The sequence below is a fragment of the Accipiter gentilis genome, chromosome 5, assembly GCF_929443795.1.
Source record: "Accipiter gentilis chromosome 5, bAccGen1.1, whole genome shotgun sequence".
Taxonomy (NCBI): Eukaryota; Metazoa; Chordata; class Aves; order Accipitriformes; family Accipitridae; genus Astur; species Astur gentilis.
The window spans coordinates 40672791-40693799 of NC_064884.1; the positions used below are offsets into that span (position 1 = coordinate 40672791).

The 21009-nt window shown below is 52.0% G+C and overlaps 4 protein-coding genes across 4 annotated transcripts in view; 3 read left to right on the forward strand and 1 right to left on the reverse strand.

Moving 5' to 3' along the window:
• LOC126038465 (uncharacterized) overlaps window positions 1-21009 on the reverse strand; it is a gene marked incomplete at its 5' end in the record, with an annotated part of 96185 nt that overhangs the window by 13535 nt on the left and 61641 nt on the right.
• The window catches only part of LOC126038926 (feather keratin Cos1-1/Cos1-3/Cos2-1), a 92423-nt gene continuing 72400 nt past the window's right edge, over window positions 987-21009 (forward strand). The window contains exon 1 of the mRNA XM_049801382.1: window positions 987-1028. The gene's annotated coding sequence lies outside the window, so the exon portion shown is untranslated. The remainder of the gene's footprint in view (window positions 1029-21009) is intronic.
• On the forward strand, window positions 1393-1689 carry LOC126038953 (feather keratin Cos2-3-like). The gene has a single exon (XM_049801412.1). The coding sequence runs from the start codon at window positions 1408-1410 to the stop codon at window positions 1687-1689; it is 282 nt and encodes a 93-aa protein (XP_049657369.1). The 5' UTR covers window positions 1393-1407.
• Window positions 6113-6946, forward strand: LOC126038925 (feather keratin Cos1-1/Cos1-3/Cos2-1-like). The gene is made up of 2 exons (XM_049801380.1): window positions 6113-6221; window positions 6602-6946. Exons 1-2 carry the CDS (start codon window positions 6153-6155, stop codon window positions 6926-6928), a joined length of 396 nt encoding a protein of 131 aa, XP_049657337.1. The 5' UTR covers window positions 6113-6152; the 3' UTR covers window positions 6929-6946.

Consider the following 21009-nt stretch of genomic DNA (forward strand, 5'->3'; position numbering starts at 1 on the left):
TATTGTTTCCACTGAATTAAAATGTGGATCAAAACTAGTGTGAAACCATCCTTGTTGGGGCCTGAATCAGCAGCAGCGGAGCGTGCGCTTTGGAGGGCAGGGAAAGGAGGGCTCAGGAGACAGTGGCTGCATTTCAGTGCCTCTTCCCTGGACAGTTCTCTAGCAGTCTGGTGCCATCACCACTCAGCTGCACTCAGGCTCCTCCTGACCCTGGGAACCTGCTGCTCTGTGGTGCTCCTGGAGAGAGCAGTGGAGAGTATCCCTGCCATGAGCAGCATATTCCCTCATGATGAGGGACACACAAGGACACACAGACACAGGCTTATGCACACCAGCTTGGGCTTGGACACATAAATATGCTTCCACGTTCATCCACACAAACCTGTTTGCTTACAAGTACACACAAGACAAGAACACACACAAGAACACCATGAACCATGGACCCTGCTGAGGACCCCTGGGGACTGGACAGTGTTAGGCAGGAGGGGGTCAAAACCTAGGAGCACAACGCACACACCTGGGGAGGCAAGAACAAGAATGGACCATCGGGGTGAGTTGAGGAGGGAAGGAAAGACCAGGACATGGCACACCCTCATGCACAGGAGCCCACGATATCCAGCTGAGCATTGCTGGAGCTCCTTCCTGAGAATGACACTTCAAACAGTCCCAACAGCGTGACCTAGGCTAATGTCACTTGCCTGCTCTGGACTTGTCCAGCGCTTGAGCTGTGTCTTCTGCCTGCACTGCTGCATTCCTGCCTGAGAAATCCTGGGCGTTTCATCCCGCTGCTCAGAAGAAGCCTTCTTTGGGGAATGGGCATGGAAAAATCTGGAAATGAGAAGGCAGCAGTGCAGGAAACCAAAGCACAGCCCATATCATTAGCTGCGAAGGTTTGCATTGAAGATGAGCTTGTCAGAAAATTGTTACCTCTGCCTCTGGTCCTGCAGCAATGAAGGGCAGGTATAAAAGTCAGCCCAAGTCCCTGCTCTCTCATCCACTCCTCTTGCCTCCTTCTCCTTGGGAACCAGGTGAGTCTGAAGGCCCTTCTCCTTCTCTTCCAAAGTGAGATCTCTCCTCGATGGACCTCTCTGTTGATACTGGCTCTGGCCTGTGCTGGGGTTTGGATCTTCTTCTCCTGAGAGGGGGAAGCAGGGAGAAGGACTGCTTAGAGAGAGGCTGGGACATGGTCGAGGGGTGTTTTGGTTTACGAATTAGGAGAGAGCCTCCCTGGGTCAGGCAGTTCCTTGTAGGGCAATGAAGACAGCGTGTCTTCTGGCCGAGCCTCCAGCTCCCCACTCATTATGGGCCTTGGCTCCTCTGTGACAGGGTAACCAGGCTGCTCCTCAGTCACCCTTGTGCTCTACTTCCTCCCTGCTTCTGTCCCAGGTGCACCTCCAGCCCCACGACATGTCCTGCTACAACCAGTGCCTGCCATGCCAGCCCTGTGGCCCGACCCCGCTGGCCAACAGCTGCAACGAGCCCTGTGTCAGGCAGTGCCAGAACTCCACCGTCGTCATTGAACCCTCCACTGTGGTGGTGACCCTGCCCGGCCCCATCCTCAGCTCCTTCCCGCAGAACACCGTTGTGGGCTCCTCCACCTCCGCTGCTGTTGGCAGGATCCTCAGCTGTGATGGAGTGCCAATCAACTCTGGGTGCTGTGACCTCTCTGGCATTTCCAGACGCTACTAGGCAGGAGGACCCCATCTCCAGATAAAGATGCTGCAAAAGCCCCAGGGTGACACCTTGAGGAACTCAGAACATGGTGCTGGGCAGAGGATCCGTCTTTTGGATGCTGTTTTCAGTATACCTGAATGGTTTTGCCTGCCTTTCCCTTTTCTTTGTGGCTGCCTATCCCCTTGCCCACACCGTCTCCCCAACACCAACCTGGTAGGGACCATCTGTCTCCTCTCCCTCCATGGGGCAGGCATGATGCAGGAACTTCCCCATGGCCAAGGACTCCAGACTCTCGGCTGTCCCCAGCACTCCCTGCACTTCTGTCCTCCACTTGGAGTGAACTCGTTGCCCTCTTTTGACTCATTAAAAAGCTCTGCTGCATTCAAGCCTTGCCTCCCTTTGGTCCTTCCCCCTGTGGACACTCGCCAAGCGGCCAAAGCAGAAGGATGTTGCTGTGGGGTGGATGGGGGAGATGAGAGCACAAGGAGACTCTTCTCCATCCACAGAGGAATGAGAGGGTCCACACCCTGCAGTGCATCCTCTTTGGGGCACTCTCTCATGGAGCTGAGGAAGTCATCCCTGGCTGCTCTGCTGCCTGTGACGATCAGGCCTTGCCCTGCTGTGCCTCTGCCCACAAATATCCAGAAAGGCAGGAAGCCCTCAGGGGTCAGCAGCCACATGACCTCTTGAGGAAGAGTGTTCCTCTTGCTGTGGTTGGGGCTGCGCTGGGGTCACAGGGGGTGGTGTTGAGTTCCAAAAGACGATTTGCTTTGCAGAATGGGAAGAGGGCTAAAGAAGGGAACAGCCCTTGGGATGGCCCATAGCTGCTGCTCCACCTTCCAAGTTGTCCATGAAAATCCTTCCTTTCCTTTATCTCATGCAGAACCATTATGTGGATGGAGCCTCACGTGACTGCTTCCCCTCACCGCATGCCATGCAGCCTCAAGCATGAAGTGCTGGATGCCCCTGCCCACCAGCCACACCAAATCTCTTCCTTCTCTTCTACACCACACAAGGAACTGGGCTGTTTAGTGATCTCTGTGCCCCCGTTGTTTTACAGGGCATGGAACAAGGGGGACAGGACATCTCTGGTACTTCCAGCCATAACATCACTGCTCTCCTATGCTTCCTCTCTTTGCTTTACCTGTCTGAGGCAGATTGACCTTGGCTGGCTGCCAGGTACCCACCAAGCCGCTCTATCACTCCCCTCCATCAACAGGACTGGGGGAGAAAAATACGATGAAAGGCTTGTGGGTCAAGATAAGGACAGGGAGATTACTTACCAATTGCTGCCATGGGAAAACCAGACTCGACTTGGGGAAATTAATTTAATGTATTGCCAATTAACTGCAAGAGAGTAGGATAGTGAAAAATGAAACAAAACTAGAAGCAAATTGCCCCCACCCCTCCCTTCTGGCCAGGCTCAACTTCACTCCTACCTAACTCTTCTACTCCCTCCCTGCAAACAGCACAGGGTGATGGGGCATGGGGGTTGCAGTCAGTTCATACTGCTTCATCTCTGCCGCTCCTTCCTCCTCATGCCCTTCCCCTGCTCCAGGCTGGGGGCCCACCCACAAGACAAGTCCTTCACAAACTTCTCCACCATGGGGCCTTCCCATGGGCTGTCATTCTTCATGAACTGCTCCCGCATGGGTCCTTCTATGGGCTTCAGTCCTTCAGGAATGGGCTTCTCCAGTGTGGGTCGCCTGTGGGGCCACACATCCTGCTAGAAAACCTGCTCCTGTGTGGGCTCCTCTCCATGGGCCACAGTTTCTACCAGGAGCCTGCTCCAGTGTGGGTTCTCCACAGGCTGCAACGTCCTTCAGGCCATCTTCACCTGCTTTGCTACGAGGTTCTCTGTGGACTGCAGAGTCGATATGCGCTCCATCGTGGTCCTCTATGGGTTGCCAGGGGACAAGCTGTTTCACCATTGTCTTCTGCAGGGCTGAAGGGCTATCTCTGCTGTGGCTCCTGCAGCACCTCCTCTCCCTCCTCCTTCACTGACCTTGGTGTCTGCAGAGTTGTTGCTGTCACTTTTCTCACTCTTCTCCTCTGGCTGCTGCACACTGGTTTTTCCCCTTTCTTAAATATGTTATCACAGAGGTGCTGTCAACGTTTCTGATGGGCTCAGCTTTGGCCAGCAACGGGTCTGTCCTGGAGGCGCCTGTTACTGGTTCTTTCTGACATGGGGGAAGCTTCTGACATCTTCTCACAGAAGCCATCATTGCAGCCCTTCACTATCGAAACCATGCCAGGTAAAGCAAATACACCGTCATGTCTCTTGTATTATTATTTTGTGCAGAAACTCTTTTGCGTATCTTGGCTGCAAGATAAACTCAGCCAGCTCAAGGTTAACAGGGGAGGCTGCAGGCAGCTTCCTCTCACTACAGGCAACTACACCACCTGCACCTGCATGCAAAGGAGAAGAAGAAACAGCGCCAGCACATCAATTCAAACTGGGGAAAAAAGAAAAAGAATGCATGGAAAATCACAGAGTAGCCAAACCGTGTTTTTCAGCTGCTCTGTAATGTAAGGTTGCGTCTGCACTTCTCTGCCTTTGGAAGAGAGGGTATTTACCTTAAAGTGAGTCTAGAGACAGGTTCCTTACTACATCACTTCTGATGTGCCAGCCTCAGTGTCTGTAGCCAGAGGGGAGTCTGCCTTGTCCCAAACACACACCCTTCTGCTGCCACATGAGTGTGTCCCTGTGGCACCGCTCCCTTTGCAAGGGCAGGGGCTGGTCCCAGACCCTTGAGGAGATCACCAAGGTCAGGTGGGACCTTCTAGCACTGGAGGATTTTTCTTCTTTTCCTTGCAACATGGGACTTCTTTGCAGGGTGCAGGCAGGAGAGCATGAACGTGTGTGACTGGTCTGCATGGACATAATTGTGTGGGCACAGGTGTGTGTATGGGTGTGCTTTCGTGTGTGTACAGCTGTGTGGAGGAGCAGGACCTTTCCTGGTTTGCTTGTGCCCGGCCATTTTGCCCCTGAGGCAGATGCTGAGGTGCTAAAACCCACCCCTGGTTCCCAGGGCCTATGATGGTGAGGCTTTCCCCAACTGCCTGAAGGTGGCGTCATCTGCCACCTCTTCTTGAGCAGGAGGTGTGTAGCAGGCTGTGCTGGTTTTTTGTCCTCGACAGAGTTCATTTTCTTCGCAGTAGCTGGTATGGGGCTATGCTTTGGATTTGTGCTGAAAACGGTGTTGATAATTCAGGGATGTTTTCATTATTGCTGAGCAGTGCTTACACAGCATCAAGGACTTTTCTGCCTCTCATACCACTCCTCCGGTGAGGAGGCTGGTGGTGCGCAAGAAGTTGGGAGAGGACACACCCGGGACAGCTGACCTTAACTGACCCAAGGGATATTCCATACCATATGATGTCACACGCAGCATTTAACACTGGGGGAAATAATGTCTTCCTTATGCCCAATCTAAACCTACCTTCTTTCAGTTTAAAGCCATTGCCCCGTATGTTGTCACTACAGGCCCTGGTAAACAGTCTTTCTCTCTCTTCCTTATAAGTCTCCTTTAAATATCGAAGGGCCGCAAGAAGGTCTCCCCAGAGCCTTCTCCTCTCCAGGCTGAACAACTGCACCTCTCAGCTTTCCCTCATAGGAGAGGTGTTCCATCCCTCTGATCATTTTCATGGCCCTCCTCTGGACCTGCTCTAAAAGATTCTACAGACTCTTCCCACAGTCACTGAAGAGGCATCAGCTCACACATGGGACTTATGCCATCCCAAAGTAATTGCCCAGTCGTGGCCTCTGAACTGCCCAGCTAGCACAAGCTCACAGCAAGGCCTGCATACCTGGTCACGTGCGCATGGCTTGCTTCATCATGCCATCAGAAGTGAACCCACAGGCTGTCCTACCAGAGCCTACAAGCACCTCCATCCCATGGCTAAACCCCATAGCCACATCCACGCTACTCAGGGACAGACAGATAGCAGGGAAAGGGCTTTTGTGGGGGTGAAATGGTTTCAAGCTGGGCACATTACTCTCATCAGCTGCACCTCCCACTCTCACCGACTGCAGATCAGTCTTCCCCATGACTCTGTCAAGTCCAAGACTTGTGTGGTGGCCCTGGATAGTGGGCCTCTCTTGGGGTGTCTTGAGCCTTCTCAATTAGCTCTAGATGACTAGAGGTCTGGATGTGTGTGTATGTGCGTTGTCTAAGCCAGCTGTTTACTCTACCTTGAGTGTCCTTTACTGGACTCCTCCAGCATGTGAGCTGAGTCCTCTGCCCACGCTGACGTGTTTTGCTCCGGAAATGCTTGGGCCTCTCACCCTGTCACAAAAAAGAGACCATCACTGGGGAATGTGGCCGGCATAAAGCAGGAAATGAAACGACAGCAATTCAGGGAGCCAAAACACAGCCTATAGCATTAGGTGAGACGTTTTGCATTCAAGATGAGCTTGTCAGAAAATAATCACCTCTGCAAGGGATGCCTCTGGCAGCCTGGGGCAGTAAAGGTCCATGATAAAAGCCAGCCCAGCTCCTCACTCTCTCATCCACTTCTCTTGCCTCCATCTCCTTGGGAGTCAGGTGAGTCTCAACCCCCTTCTCCTCCTCTGCTTTCTCTAAAGGCAGGTCTCACCTCAATGGGCCTCTCAGCTGACACCAGCTTGGTTCTATGCCACATCATGGGGCTGCTTGTCATGGGAGAGGGAAGTGGGGAGAAGGTCAGACATGGAGGGAGGCTGAGACTGTACTCAGGTGCCTTCTGGACTCAGGGCTAGGCAGTAGCCACATGGGAGCTCGTGGCTCTTTCTGGGCCCTGGCAGGACAAGGCCAAGAAGCCCTCAGACATCTCTGCACAGCCTCCATCTCCTGGCCCTGCATCGTCTTTGGCTCCCTCGTGGTGTGGTCACAGAATGCTCCTTACGCCTCCCCATGTTTTGCTTCCTCCCTGCCCTCTCTCCCAGGTGCACCTCCAGCCCCAAGTCATGTCCTGCTGTGATCAGTGCCAGCCCTGCCAGCCCTGCGGCCCGACCCCGCTGGCCAACAGCTGCAATGAGCCCTGTGTCAGGCAGTGCCAGAACTCCACCGTCGTCATCCAGCCATCTCCCGTGGTGGTGACCCTGCCCGGCCCCATTCTCAGCTCCTTCCCGCAGAACACCGTTGTGGGCTCCTCCACCTCCGCTGCTGTTGGCAGCATCCTCAGCTGTGACGGCGTGCCCATCAACTCTGGGTGCTGTGACCTCTCCTGCATCACCAGCCGCTACTGTGGCAGAAGGTGCCCCCCCTGCTAAAGATGCTGGCAACGGCCTCCGATAAGGACTCCTAGGAACCCAGAAGATGCTGCTGGACAGAGGATCAAAATTCATGCTGTTGTTTTCAGACTAGCTGGTCATCTCTCTCTGCCCTGCAAGGGCAGCATGGAAGGGACCAGCCTGGGCTCTCTGAAAACATAACCAATGCCTACCTTTCCTCTCCACTCACCCTTTATCTCTTTTCTTTGTTGTCTTGTGCTCCCCTCAAAGTCTGCTCTGAGGACCCCAGAAACCAGCCTGGAGTGACCTGCTAGGCTGTCTCCCTTTTGCCAGGCAGGTCAACAGATGGCCGGTGGCAACTCTGCTGCAGGAAAAGGGGAACAGATTCTTGGCTGCTCCTGCTCCTTCCTGCACTGGGGGCCTCCCCTTGAAGTGACCTCATTTCCCTCTTTAGACTCATTAAAAAATTGCTGCAACCTTACCTGTGCCGCTTGGGTGCTCTTTCCAGCTGCATACTGACTGCTGAGGGTCAAAGCCATTGCTTTGGAGGGGAATTTGGTGGGGGCACAGGGGGACCCTTCATCACTCCTAGAGGCATTGGAGGGTGGGACACACTGCAGCGAGTCCTCTTTCAGGCAATGCCTCCTGAAGCTGAGGGAGACAACCCTGGTTACTCCACAGCCAAGGGCCATCACGCCTTGCCTTGCTGCGACTCTGCTCAGAAATATTCCCTTGGCCCTGGAGCATGTCATGCGAACAGGAATCCTGGCAACTGCTGTCCTCCAGAGAGGAACTGTGGGCATGTGGGAGTCCCTGAGGAGGTCAGCAGTCCCAGAAGCTCTTGGGGAAGAGTGCTGCTCTTGCTTTGGCTGGAGCTGTGCTGGGCAAGGAGGTCCCCTGTCCCTGTGAACCAACCACCCCCTTGGGTGAAGGCAGGCCCAAGACAGTGACTGGTGGCCAACCACACACGGATGCTCTTTGGTGCCTTGTGTTCCCCCAGCAAGGAGCAGCTTTCTTCAGGCCCAGGAACTCTACAGCCTCACAAGTGCCACAACCCAACCCTGGTCCAGAAAGGTGCCATGTGAGAGGAGATACTTCCAGCTCCTCATAGACATGGCAGTGACAGTTGGATTTTATTCTACACTCAGCAGGATCTATGACCTGTCCCTCAATGGCACAGGGCATGCACCCGCCCAACCGCAGGGCACACATTGGAGTGCCTTCCCCCAGGTACCAAGTTCCTTCAGCATTCCCAGAGCCCTGAGGCTGAAGTGGCACTTGTGTTCTGTGCAACACCACTGCTCCCTACACACAGGCCAAGGCCTTCCCACATCTGCAGACCCTGGGACCCTGTGGTGTGGGGGTTTGACCTAACACAGACCTCACACACCACCACCACCACAGGACCAGCATAGGGGACAGAGTGATTCCTACGTGGGGTGAGGACTGGGGGCAGGTCTCCCCAGGCTGGGTTCTGTGGGAGGCAGTGCTGAGTCAGGTGGTAACACAGGGACAATGAGCATCAGGACCAAGCCTACCTAGGCCCAGTGTAACCATGGGTCCCAGCTCTGGCTCGGTTCCTGGCCCACGGTCCCTATGAGAGCTCTGGCCTAGCACAGGCCTGCCCCAGCTCTGCCCTATCTGTGCCTATGTCTGGCTTGGGCTACTGCTATCCTCCTGGCCTGGCCATGCTCCTAGATACTCCATGGCAGTCACTGGCTGGAGCCTTCACCTTGTCCTCTCTTGAGTCTGGCCTTGGTCTGAGCCCCAGCACCAGCTCTGACCCTGGGACTGAGACGTCCTACACAACTCTTGCCTAAATTAGAGCAATAATGGGTAGATGCTTTGGGGTAGAATTATCTCCTGTCTCAGACAGAAGTCTGAGGTGGACCAAGCTCTTGTTTATTCTCAGCAAACCCCTACACCAGGGAAACATTTCTAGGTGTTTACCCAAGCAATTGTCTCCCTCGGGCCCATGTTTATCCAAGACCCGTGAGCGTGGTGGTGAATACACATCCCCATAACCAGCCTGGAGAGCACCGGCTAGCACTTCTCTTGGCACATCAGAACTACACAGAGTTTTTTGACTCATGTGCGTACTCCTTTCCTTCAGGAAAGAGTGCTCTCTTTCCTGAAGGCATCGTGGCCTTTTTAAAACACAATGCTATGGATAGTGCTTTGCAGAGGAAGCAACTGCAGTCTACCTCTCCATGGACTGCTGTTGTGGTTTAGGCACAGCCAGCAACTAAGCATCACATGGCTACTTGCTCACTCCTCCCCCCTGGTGGGATGCAGAGGAGGTTCGGAAGAAAAAGATAAAAACCTTGTGGGCTGAGATAAGGACAGTTTAATAGGACAACACAAGGAGAGAAGAAATAATATAAACAATAATACTAATAGAAGAATATACGCAGCAAGTGATGCACAATGCAATTGCTCACCACCTGGAACCCCATGCCCTGTCTGTTCCTGAGCCCAGAATCCCCCCTCCCTCCGGCCAACTCCCCCAGTTATATACTGAGCATGACATCATACGGTACCAAATATCCTCTTGGCTAATTCGGGCCACCTATCCTTGCTGTGTCCCCTCCCAGCTTCTTGCGAAAATTAACTCTGTTCCAGCCAAACCCAGGACACGTATGGCTATCACAGTGTCTTTTTTCTACATCACTGTAACAACAGATTACCTTTTAAACAGATTTTAAAACTGTATTCCAACAATCTAGTACAAAATGATCAGACGCTGATGTGTTTTGAAAAATATGAAGATAGATCTTTCCTCATGACCACAGCTACTCAAAGTATGTTTTAGAAGACCCAGACCAGCACTGCTTGCAGCAATTATCATAAATGTATTCTGTAAATAAAACTTACAACCCAATTGCAAGGCTGAGTGTGTGCTCTTTAAGCTCAGCCCAGCCCAGCCTGTCCCACCTCACCCGATGTTTTTTAAGTGGACGCTAACAGACAAAGAAGTTTGAAGATTTTGTGAATACAAACCCCTCCGTGGCAGAAGGGGTTGGACTAGATTACCTTTTAAAGGTCCCTTCCAACCTAAACCATGCTATGATTCCATGATTCTATGAATATTTTAGTTTCAACAGTAAACTGTATAGGGTGCTGTGTGTAGTGCTTCTCAGCCCTCCTCGGTTACTTTTAGTTGTCCCCAGAGAACCTGGTTGTTGTCCCATGACAGAAGATGGGGCATTCATCATAGGTTTCCATAAAAACATTCCAGTCTCTAGGTGTTCTCAGGCTAGATGGGCCACAAGACTGAAGGACACATTGGACTAAATCAAACAGACTGGACCCCTTAATGACATCTCCTTTGTATACAAAACTTCCCTGGTTTTCCCAAGAAGAAAAATGCTTGTGCTGCCCTACTTAACCTAGAAGAACTTGTGCATTCTTCCAATGCCGTGCATGCACATTATCAGGCACTTCCTAAGCAACAAGTAGCCCTTAGGAGTCTCCAGGGACTTTTCCACTCCTGTCTTGTTTTCTTCTGGAGAAGCAGGAGTTATTTTCCTCTGTTGGGAAGGAGAGTTCTCACACTGAACTCAAAAACATAGCACTGTACCAGCTACTAGGAAGACAATTAACTCTATCCCAGCTGAAACCAGGACGGTATCCACCCCTTATTCTATACCGTTGACATCATGCTTAGTTCCCATACCTTCAGTTACATCCTGGTCAATCGTCACCACTTTTTCCATCCTATGAGAGAGAGAGAGAGAGAGATGTATGTGTATACACACAGAGAGATATCATTCCTTTAGTTTATGGGTCATGTTCATAAAAAGTTCATTGAGTTCATTTAGTTCCCAACTCTGGTCTCCATCTGTCATGCCAGTCTTCTGGGCAGAAGGGACGGCATACAGGCCTCTTAGTTGGCAGAGCAGGATTGGGCTTCAGTGTGGTGTGACGAGCAGGTGACATTGGATGCAGCAGGAGGGTGGTGTGCACCGTTGGATTGTTGCACACTGGAGTCAGTTCTGGTTCCATCACTACTGCGCTCTGCTCAGTTTTCATGTTGCTCAAAGTCCTGTCCAACCTGACCTTGAAAAATTCCAAGGATGGGGCGTCCACAATGTCTCTGGGCAACCTGTTCCAGAGTCTCACCACCCTAATAAAAAAAGATGTCTTCCTTATGTCCAATCTAAATCTATCCTTTTTCACTTTAACACCATTACCCCTGCTGTCACTACAGGCCCTGTGTCCTGGTTTCAGCTGGGATAGATAATTGTCTTCCTAGTAGCTGGTACAGTGCTATGTTTTTGAGTTTGGTGTGAGAAGAATGTTGATAACCCACTGATGTTTTCAGTTGTTGCTAAGTAATGTTTAGACTAAAGTCAAGGATTTTTCAGCTTCTGATGCCCAGCCAGAGAGAAAGCTGGAGGGGCACAAGAAATTGGCACAGGACACAGCCAGGGCAGCTGACCCAAACTGGCCAATGGGATATTCTGTACCATGGGTCATCACGTCTAGTATATAAACTGGGGGGAGTGGAGGCAGGGGGATCGCTGCTCAGGGACTAACAGGCCATCTGTTGGCGGGTGGTGAGCAATTGCATTGTGCATCACTTGCATATTCCAATCCTTTTTAGTATTTCTATTGTCATTTTATTAGTGTTACCATTATCATTATTAGTTTCTTCCTTTCTGTTCTATTAAACTGTTCTTATCTCAACCCATGAGTTTTACTTCTTTTCCCGATTTCCTCCCCCATCCCACTGGGGTGGGGGGGAAGTGAGTGAGTGGCTAGTTGGTGCTTAGTTGCTGGCTGAGGTTAAGCCACAACAGTCCTTTTGGTGCCTAACGTGGGGCTTGAAGGGTTGAGATAACGACAACCCTAACCAGCGCTTGTTAAAATGAATTTGTTACAAGCATTTATTACATTGGTCTAATAGGCACTGGTCACTATGTTGATTTATGAGTTCTTAGAGTTGTGGCACTTGTTTTTAAAGTTCTGTTATGCATCACCTCACTTGCTGTATGTAGTCCCTGTGCTGCTGCTTATCATCTGTGGGCGGTAGATTAAGGTTTTCGCTTTGATGTATTGTGTAATACTGGCTTATGCTATGATAAAATTATCGGTTGTGGGACTAATCCGGTGTTTGCACTTAGCATTGTCGTCACCTCTATACTTTGGGAGCCATCTGTGGGAAGCTATTAATACCTACACCATTCACCCTTCCTCCTCAGAGAGCCAATCTATGGGTGAGACACCTTTCTTCCCCAGTCTAGTTACAATGGCGTTTGGAAATTTTGGAAAAATTTGAAAACCCCTGGGATATTGAGACCAGTAAGGTCCTATTGCTAGGAACTAGCATGATCCTGAATGTGGTTCAGCTCTTGTTTAAGGTTAAACAACTATTTTAGAAGATCACCCAGAGGGTTAGGGTTAGGGTGAGTGCCTGACATGCTCCATGGAAGCCATGGGGCAAACTTCTGCTTCCTTCAACTCCTGCTGCATTTCTGAGTGGGGACCAAAATGGACTCTCAAATGCTCCTTCAGGACCTGGGAGTGCAGCAGGCAGCCTCTGCAGGGAAACAACCTCATTGTGTTCAACCGTCTCTTGCCCTGGGGGGGGGCTGCAGCAACCGAGAAGTTCCTTCCAGGTGGTCATCTTCTACCCTTGTGCAAGATGTGTTCAGTGGCCCAGCATGCTCAGAAAACCAGTTTGCATTAAGGGCCCTTGTGATCCTTGTAATCCCCTGACAGTAAGATGCCAAAAGAGGTCAACAAATTTCTCCAGAGGGCAGGTTTAGGAGGAAGAGGATTGAAACCCAGCAGTGCAGCCCAACTGCCTGGGAAGCTGACCACAAGTGAACATTGGAGCAAGTTGGGAAGGAGGGAAAAAGAAAATCACGGCATGTCCTCACACAGGGAAGCCCTTGGGTGACCAGCCAAGAATTGCAGGGCTGGGAGCAGCTGGGCCATTGCTGTCAACGTGGCCACAGGCAACCCCACCAGCGTGCCCCAGGCCAACATCATTTGACTGCACTGCACCCATCCGGCACCTGAACTGAGTCTTCTGCCAGCAACGTTGCATTCCTGTCCTGCAAATCCTGGGGCCTCTCAATCCCAGCCCTCAGAAGAAGCCTCCATGAGGGAATGGGTACGGCATAAGCCAGGAAATGAAAAGGTGTCATCCGGGAAAACAACCACCCAGCCCATGTCATTAGCTGGGATGTTTTCCGTTCTTCATGAGCACCTTAGAAAAATATCACTTCCATAGAAGCTCCCTCTGGGCCTGGGGCAGGTCAGGGCCACCATAAAAGCCAGCCCAGCTCCTTGCTGTCTCATCCACCTCTCCCACGTCCTTCTCCTTGGGAACCAGGTGAGTCTGAAGGCCTTTCCTCATGTTACTTTCTGCTCCTGCAGATGCATGCTCCTCAACCCTATGCTGGGTCATGGTGCTGCTTGTCATGGGAGGGGGAAGAAAGGTGAGGGTCTCACTCGGAGAGTGTCTGGGACATGGCTGAGGAGGCTCTTCTTTTAAGAGGTAGTCAGCAGCTCCTTTGGGCCTGGTGGCACTCTGCAGTACAGTGTCTGGATAAGGCTGAGAATCCCTTTGGCCTCACTGCCCAGCTTCTACCTCCCAGGTCAGCAAGTGCCTTTGACTTTGCTGATGGACTCATGGCAGACGGCATCTCGCATGTACCTGTGCTGTGATTCCTCTCTGCCCTCCCTCCCAGGTAAACTTCTGGACCTACCTGAGCTATGTCCTGCTACAACCAGTGCCAGCCCTGCCAGCCCTGTGGACCGACTCCACTGGCCAACAGCTGCAATGAGCCCTGTGTCAGGCAGTGCCAGAACTCCACCGTTGTCATCCAGCCCTCTCCCGTGGTGGTGACCCTGCCTGGGCCCATCCTCAGCTCCTTCCCGCAGAACACCGTTGTGGGCTCCTCCACCTCTGCTGCTGTTGGCAGCATCCTCAGCTGTGACGGGGTGCCCATCAACTCCGGGTGCTGTGACCGCTCCTGCATCACCAGCCGCTACTGTGGCAGAAGGTGTCCCCCCTGCTAAAGACCCTGCTGACAGCCTGGACTCGGTCCACCCCAAAACTAGCAGCTGATGCTGAAGTGAGGACGGAGCTCCTGGCCATTCATTTCAGAGAGGCTGAACATCCAGTGCTGCCCTTCCAAAGGAGGGCAGTGGTGACCCTCTGAAAACATGGCCAAAGTCTAAATCCCCTGCCTTCCGCTACCTCCGATCTCTTTCTTGTCTTCTTTTGTTCTTCTGGGCCGTAAGATCCCCAGACCCAACCTGTGGCATCTGCTGACCCAGCTCTCTCTGCGGTGCAAGCAAACGGATGTCCTGCAGGATCTCCACCATGGGCAATGGGCGCAGACTTTCAGCAGCTGCTATTGCTCTCCCTGCACTAGCAACCTTCTCTAGAACTGAACTCCCTTCCCTCTTCAGAGTTAATAAAGTTTTCTGCATCACAGCCTCTGCCTCCATGTAATCCTTTTCTTGGTGGACATTGTCTGGCGGTGCCAAGGACAAAAGGCATTGCCTTTGGTTGTGGGGGGAGAAGGTGAGGACGCAAGTGAACTTTTCATCATTTCCAGAGGAAGGGGAGGGTGGGAGACAGGGCAATGGGTCCCTTGCAGTCACTGCCTTTTGAAGGTGAGGAAGACATACTCAGCTCCTCCACAGCCAGTGGAGATCAGGCCCTGCATTCTGGCATCTCTGCTCAGGTATGGCCCCTTGGCCTCAGAGCAGGTCCTGCAGATGGGGAGCCCAACCACTGCTATCGCCCAGTGAGGAGCCCGGTGGTGCTGGAGGCTCTGGGAGGTCAACAGCTGATGTTGAAATCAGCCTGGCCAGGCCACACACCAGGGTCCTCATGCTTCTCACACAGCCCCAGCTCCCACCAGGCAGCGAGCCCAAGGACAGCAGCCAGTGCCCAAACCCCCATGGCTGCTCTGTAGTGCCTTGCCTTCTGCCAAGCATGAAGCAGCTTTCCTCAAAGCTGGCTCTTCTCCTTGCATGGCCTGTTGCCCACCTCTGCCTGGGGGTCTCTTCCCCCATTGTGCTCTTGTACAGAGTTGTACAGCCTGGTCCCACTGCAGAAGAAACGAGGCAGGGCTGGGGAAAGCCCACGAGGCAGGGCATGAGGAGGCCTCCAAGGACCGGCAGAGTGCACTGGGGGACAGCAGGTCCTCTGGATCACAGCACGTAGGCATGCAGCAACTGGAGGAGCCACAGAGTAGTTCTGAGTATTTTCCAAAACTGTTGTAATCATGTAATTCCTGGAAGGAGCGTTGTTCTGTGGCACGCTATTTACATTTTTCATCTTACTTTGAACTCTGACCTCTGAGGGACACATCCTGGAGCAGGTACTCTAAGCAACAGGCTTGCAGGAATGCATGAAGAAGCAATGTGCAGGAGACAAAACCAGAAAGTGAAGAGCAGCAGGGAACCATTGCACAAGCGGTCCCAACCTCCTACATTGCCCATCACTTCTCCAAAGCCACGGGCAGAATAACCACATAACCCACGGTGAAAACGAGGGAACCGGAGACTCATCCACCACTTTCTTCTTTCTCTCACGCCACTGACACTGTCCTCTCCTGTAAGAGGATTTTGACCTGCAGAGCTCTGGGTGTACAGGGCAAGCAACACTGCCAGGGAAGATCTGAGGGCCCCTTCCCCCAAGCTCAGCCTCACACAAACCAATGCCCTCTCTCCCCTGGCTTATTGCACAGCCAAGGAAGCTTCCTGCACCAGGGTGTCTTGCACAGCACAGAGGTACAAGGCAGCGTCAGAGACCTCGACTTCCTCCAGACAGAGAAGGCTGTTTTTCCCCGTGGTATTCAGGAAGGTGGTGAGACGGCCACTCTGCCTGGGGCCAGCTGCTGCCTGATTTGAGATAAGCTGTGGGGCTTGGCCTTTCCTCTGCTGGTACCAGAGCAATCCATAAAAGTTAGTGACCTGGTAGGTGCAGGTGGTCTCGAAGGTGTCTCTCTCCTTGACTGTGACTTGTCCTTCTTGCTGGGTGACAGTGGTCTGCCCCATGGTGCCTGGAAGAAAACAAGGGTCAGCAGCTGTGCAGGGAAAGGCTCCAAGATGCAAAACAAGAGGGGATGCAAAGTGCCAGAGGAGAAAGCTCCCTGTGTCTTGCTCTGCAGCAAGACTCCTATGGGTGGGAACAGCAAGGTGGTGAGTGTCATTGGGCAGGAGATCTGAGACCTCAGCTCAGCGTGGATCCCAGAGCGCTGTAATGCCAATAACCTCCCACAGAGATACCCCCAGAGAGAGCTGTGCTTTCACCCAGGTCTTCCATTCTCACTCTGCTACTGCCTGGAGGCTGCAGGGAAGAGCCTGTAGTGCCTGGCCTTCCTGTGCTGGCTTCAGGACACCTCCAGCAGGGTGAGGGACGTGGGAACTCCTGTGAGAAGTTTCATCCTGCTCCCCATTCCCTGTGCTCTCAAAAGGCTCTAAGGTTAAGGGAGGGGAGGGAAAAGGAAGCCCTGCAATCCCACAGGAGGAATGGATAGCCAGGGCATGCTGCATGACATGTGCCAGCCAGGAGAGATCCTGGGACACCCTAAGAACGAGAGTGGGATGAGAGAGCTTTCATGTCCCTGCATCACCTTTCAAAAGTCCTGTGCTTCAGAAAATAGGTTCTGCTGAGACAGAAAAGAGTTTCTGCAATCATATGTCTGTGAAACGCTGGGCCCAGACAGATCAGCAGAGAAAGGCAAAGAGAGGCGGATGGTTGGCAAGAGGAAAGGAAGGGCAGGGGTCTAAGATGATCAAGAGAAGAGAGGCTTCTTCTTGGTCTCATTTTTCTTTCCCATGGGTAACTGCATCTTGAGAAAGCAGGTGCAAAACCACCCGTGTCATCTGATGTTTCCCAACATCTGCCCTTACTTCAAGAGCAGCTCCCTGCAGAGAACTGTTGAGGGGGTGAGGGTCTCCTGGGGGGAAGAGGAATCAAGCCTCCAGTCAAAGCCAGTGCTTAGCTAGTGGTTGCCTCAGGAAAGCAGCGAGGATGAGATACCCGAGGTGCATGCTGAGACCAATCCTCCTGCATGTGTGAGAGAGACTCAGAAAAGCCACACGTCCCCACCAAGAGCCCTGAGAGAGCACACCTGCCGGAAATGACTCGGCAAGGGCAACAAAGAATGAAACAGGGAAGACAAAATGCTTCTCCTTAGCATGCTTGAATTGCCCATGCTGTGGTCCTCCCTCCTGCAGCAGTGAAATGTGTTGCTCCTGCAGACACCACCTTTGCCTTCCCAAGGTGAGGAGTTAAGGGGGGATAGACATGTGTTGAGGAGTTCTTGGCTGGGCGAGGGCATGTGAGCAATCCAGCCATTAGGTGGGAACGAAGCATAAGTTTACAAAGTGCTGGAGCAGACAAGGACGCTTGTACACTGGGAAAAAGGAAGATAAGAAGAGCCTGAGAAACAATCCCTGGATGCTGAAGAATGGGAGAAGTAACTGCTGGACACCTCGTGAAGAAGGTTGCACAGGCAATAGAGGATAAGATAGCGTTGCGTGAACCGTGGTATTGTACCAATTAGAGCATTGTATAAGGCGTGTGCACAAGCACATAAGGTATATAACTGTGTTAAAAATTGTAGTAAATGGACTTCACTTAATCACATTGGTCTGTGCATTATTTCCCCTGTAGATCCTCCGCAACATTTGGCGCCCGAACAGGGACCCTCTGATCAGCACTTTATCGTCTCTATGGGAATTTCTGGTGCAGCTGAACTGACGAGGGAGCGGAGGAGCCGGCCGAGAGTGTTTCTGCTGCCTCGGCAGGATGGCATGAGCTTCAGCTGAGCTGGGACATGCGTAAGTTTGAATCTCACCCTGAGCTGGGAAAACGAGGAGACGCGCGGAAGCTTGAATCTTGCCCTGATTAGGTGAGAGGTCAGAGAAGGAGATGGGGTTGGACAAAAGGCAGGAAGCAGTTCTAAAGCTCCTTCATAATTTTCTCTCTGAGAGAGGACTGAAATTCAATAATTCTGTGTTAAAAGGGTTACTTTTATGGGCCTGGGAGAGAGAACTTATCCCGAATGTAAATGTCGCATTTGAAGAAGTGAACTGGGATAATATAGGCAAGGCGCTGTGGGACGCTACTAACTGCAAGGGGGTAAGGTAAAGGAGATGAAAAAATACGCAGCGCTCGGGAAAGTAATTCAAGACATGCTGGAGACAATGAGGGCGGACCGGGAGGTAGCCGCTGCTGCCCGCGCGGCCGTGACCCCCTCTGCTGCCTCCACAGCTGCCGCGTCAGCCTACCCCGCTGGAGTTGGGGGGACATTCTCTACACAACTAACTCCCCCCCCGCCCCCGACATCCATTTCTGTTAACGCTGAGAAGCCTGCACAGACGCAGCCTTTGCCTATACGCAGCCAGGCCATTGGCACCTAAAAAATTCCCCCGTCTGTTACTCCACAAGAAACAGGGGAATTAGAGGGGGCCGACTGTCGCCCAACAGATCCGAACCCGACAGACTCGGGGGTGACTAATGCGGATAAACAGATTGCGGGGGTGAGGGAACCATCTCCCTCGGGTAGTGCGATGGAAGAGCTAAGGGAGGTGGTGAACCAATTACAAAAACTGACAGTACGGTCGGAAGAGCTCCTAAGGGAGGTGGTGCACCAATTACAAAAAATGACAGTACGGTCGGGAGAGCCAGAAGTGAGGGAGAAACGTTCACCCTCCCGAAAGGATGAACCGAGAAGGCAAGAGAATGAAGATTCTGGCCGTATACCAGTCCCGCTCCCTTCCCCCCCCTTCTCGCCACCCCCTCCGCCCCCTCCCTCGGCCCCTCCCCTCCCGCCCCCTCCCCGGCCCCCTCCCGCCCCCTTCTCCCCGCCCCCCCCTCCACTCCCCTCCCGCCCCCTCTCTCCTCCTCTCCCTCTCCGCCCCCCCCTCCGCCCGTTTGCAGCGGTGCGTGTCAGCCGGCCATGGAGTGGCCGCCGCCAGCCGCGGCCGCGGCCGGCCCCCGGGCAGAACCGTCCGCGCCCCCACCACCGCCCGTTAATCCATCCCGCCTCTCGGGACTAGACACGGTGAAACCAACCGCGCCCGCGATAGACGCGGAGCCGCTTCTTCTGCGCTGCAGAAGAAAGGCAGAGACATTGGAGGGGTGTAATAAAAGATGCCATTATAGAAGGGACTATGCTCCAAGCATTCCCAGTTATTGCATCAAATGGGCAGAAAAAATGGGAGGCGTTTGACTGGAAGGTCATTGAGAAACTAAGGAATGCTGTGAGTCAGTACGGAATCAACTCTGTGTTAACTCACCAAATACTGCAATTCATTTTTTCTGCTGATACGCTGATACCTCAAGATATTAAACAGCTAGCACAGTTGGTTTTGACACCCGCCCAAATGTTAGTGTTTTTCCGTCAGTGGGAGACGTTCTGGGATAGGGAACAAGCAACACCACGACAACAAACAGATCCCTTATGGGGAGTAACCACGCAGATGCTGATGGGTACTGGACCCTTTGCATCAGGGAACGCTCAGTTACAATGTATCACTGAGGTTCATCATCTATCACAGATCTTAGCGTATCGGGCTTTTCTTACCATACCAGACAATATGCGCAGCCATGCTTTTACCCAGGTGAAACAGGAGTATAACGAACCTTTTGCACATAGACTGCATAGGGCAGTCTATGGCCACCCTGACATGAACGAGGGCATGAAAGAAAACATGTTCAAAATACTCGCTTTTGAAAATGCTACTGAAAGGACATGCAAAGCATTGTGTAATTTGCCGAAAAATGCAGACATCGTTGATATGGTAGAATACATGGATCGATCAGTGGACTCACAGAAAGTAGCCTATGCTGCCACAGCTCTACAAGAAGCTACAAAGAAGCACAAGGCCAGTAAGACACCCTTGGTCAAGTGTTTTAACTGTGGAAAACGTGGTCACATTAGGAGCAAATGTACAGTTACTGCTAACAGTAAGTGCTGCAACAAGTGTAAGAAAGATAACCATACCACCAAGAATATAGGAAGAAGGGAAACTTTACACCGACCGTGAAGGCCCCTCACGCAACGACACGAATGCAAGGGGCTTGGGCTGCCAGCCCTCAGGCAGCCTTGCAACCACCACATCCACCACTGCAGGAAGCTCCAGAGTGGATGTGGAAACCGCAGTACACATTCAACATAAAGGGACCATTGGGGTTTGGACTTAGTGCATTTTTAATGGGGCGATCTTCAACAGCTCTAAAAGGAATTCTGGTAGTCCCAGGTCTTATTGATGCAGATTATTGTGGGACTGTGAAAATTATGATTCATGTTTTAATCCCTCCTGTTTCTATTCCTAAAGGTACCAGAATAGCACAATTAGTTCCATTCAGGTCGTGTGTTCCAAACCTAGGTGAAGTACAACATGGAGATGGTGGATTCGGCTCCACAGGGAAACCGCAGGTATACTTTGCCATGGACATAACAAAAGGTAAACCAGAAAATGTCGTGCAATTGAAAGGGCCTGACGGAGTTGTCGTCAACAAACCAATGACATTCGATACAGGAGCTGATGTTACAATTACTTCACAACGCATTTGGTCTCCATCATGGCCAGTGATCAATCCAAATTTTGGCATTGCAGGGATAGGGGGCACACAAGGCACTTTAATAAGTCAGCTACCAATTACATTTGTGTACCCCGACGGTGAACACGTTACGACGCGTCTGTATGTCATGACTACCCCAATTGAATTGTTCAGCCTCATAGGACATGATTTATTGAGCCAAATGAAGGCAATGTTAGTGACCCATCCTTTTTAGGAGCGGTCACTGAGGGGCAGCCAATCCTGAAAATTAGCTGGAAAACAGATGAGCCTGTTTGGATTGATCAGTAGCTGCTAAATTCTGAAAAGCTGCTGAAAATACAAGAGTTAGTTGAGGACCAATTGAGAGCGGGACATGTTGTTCCTTCTACTAGTCCATGGAATACCATTCCCAAGAAAAGTGGGAAATGGAGACTGTTATCTCAGAGCTGTGAATGCGGTGATGCACAGTATGGGAGCCCTGCAGCCAGGTTTGCCGTCTCCAGTTATGCTTCCAGAAGAATGGGATTTGTTAATTATAGATCTAAAAGATTGGTTTTTCACCATTCCCTTGCAC

What these genes read in the sequence shown, in the direction of transcription:
- LOC126038953 (XM_049801412.1), top strand. Translation starts at nt 1,408, where the DNA reads ATGTCCTGCTACAACCAGTGCCTGCCATGCCAGCCCTGTGGCCCGACC.
- LOC126038925 (XM_049801380.1), top strand. Translation starts at nt 6,153, where the DNA reads ATGATAAAAGCCAGCCCAGCTCCTCACTCTCTCATCCACTTCTCTTGC. An exon ending in TCCATCTCCTTGGGAGTCAG is followed by an intron (nt 6,222 to 6,601) that starts GTGAGTCTCAAC and finishes CCTCTCTCCCAG; the next exon opens with GTGCACCTCCAGCCCCAAGT.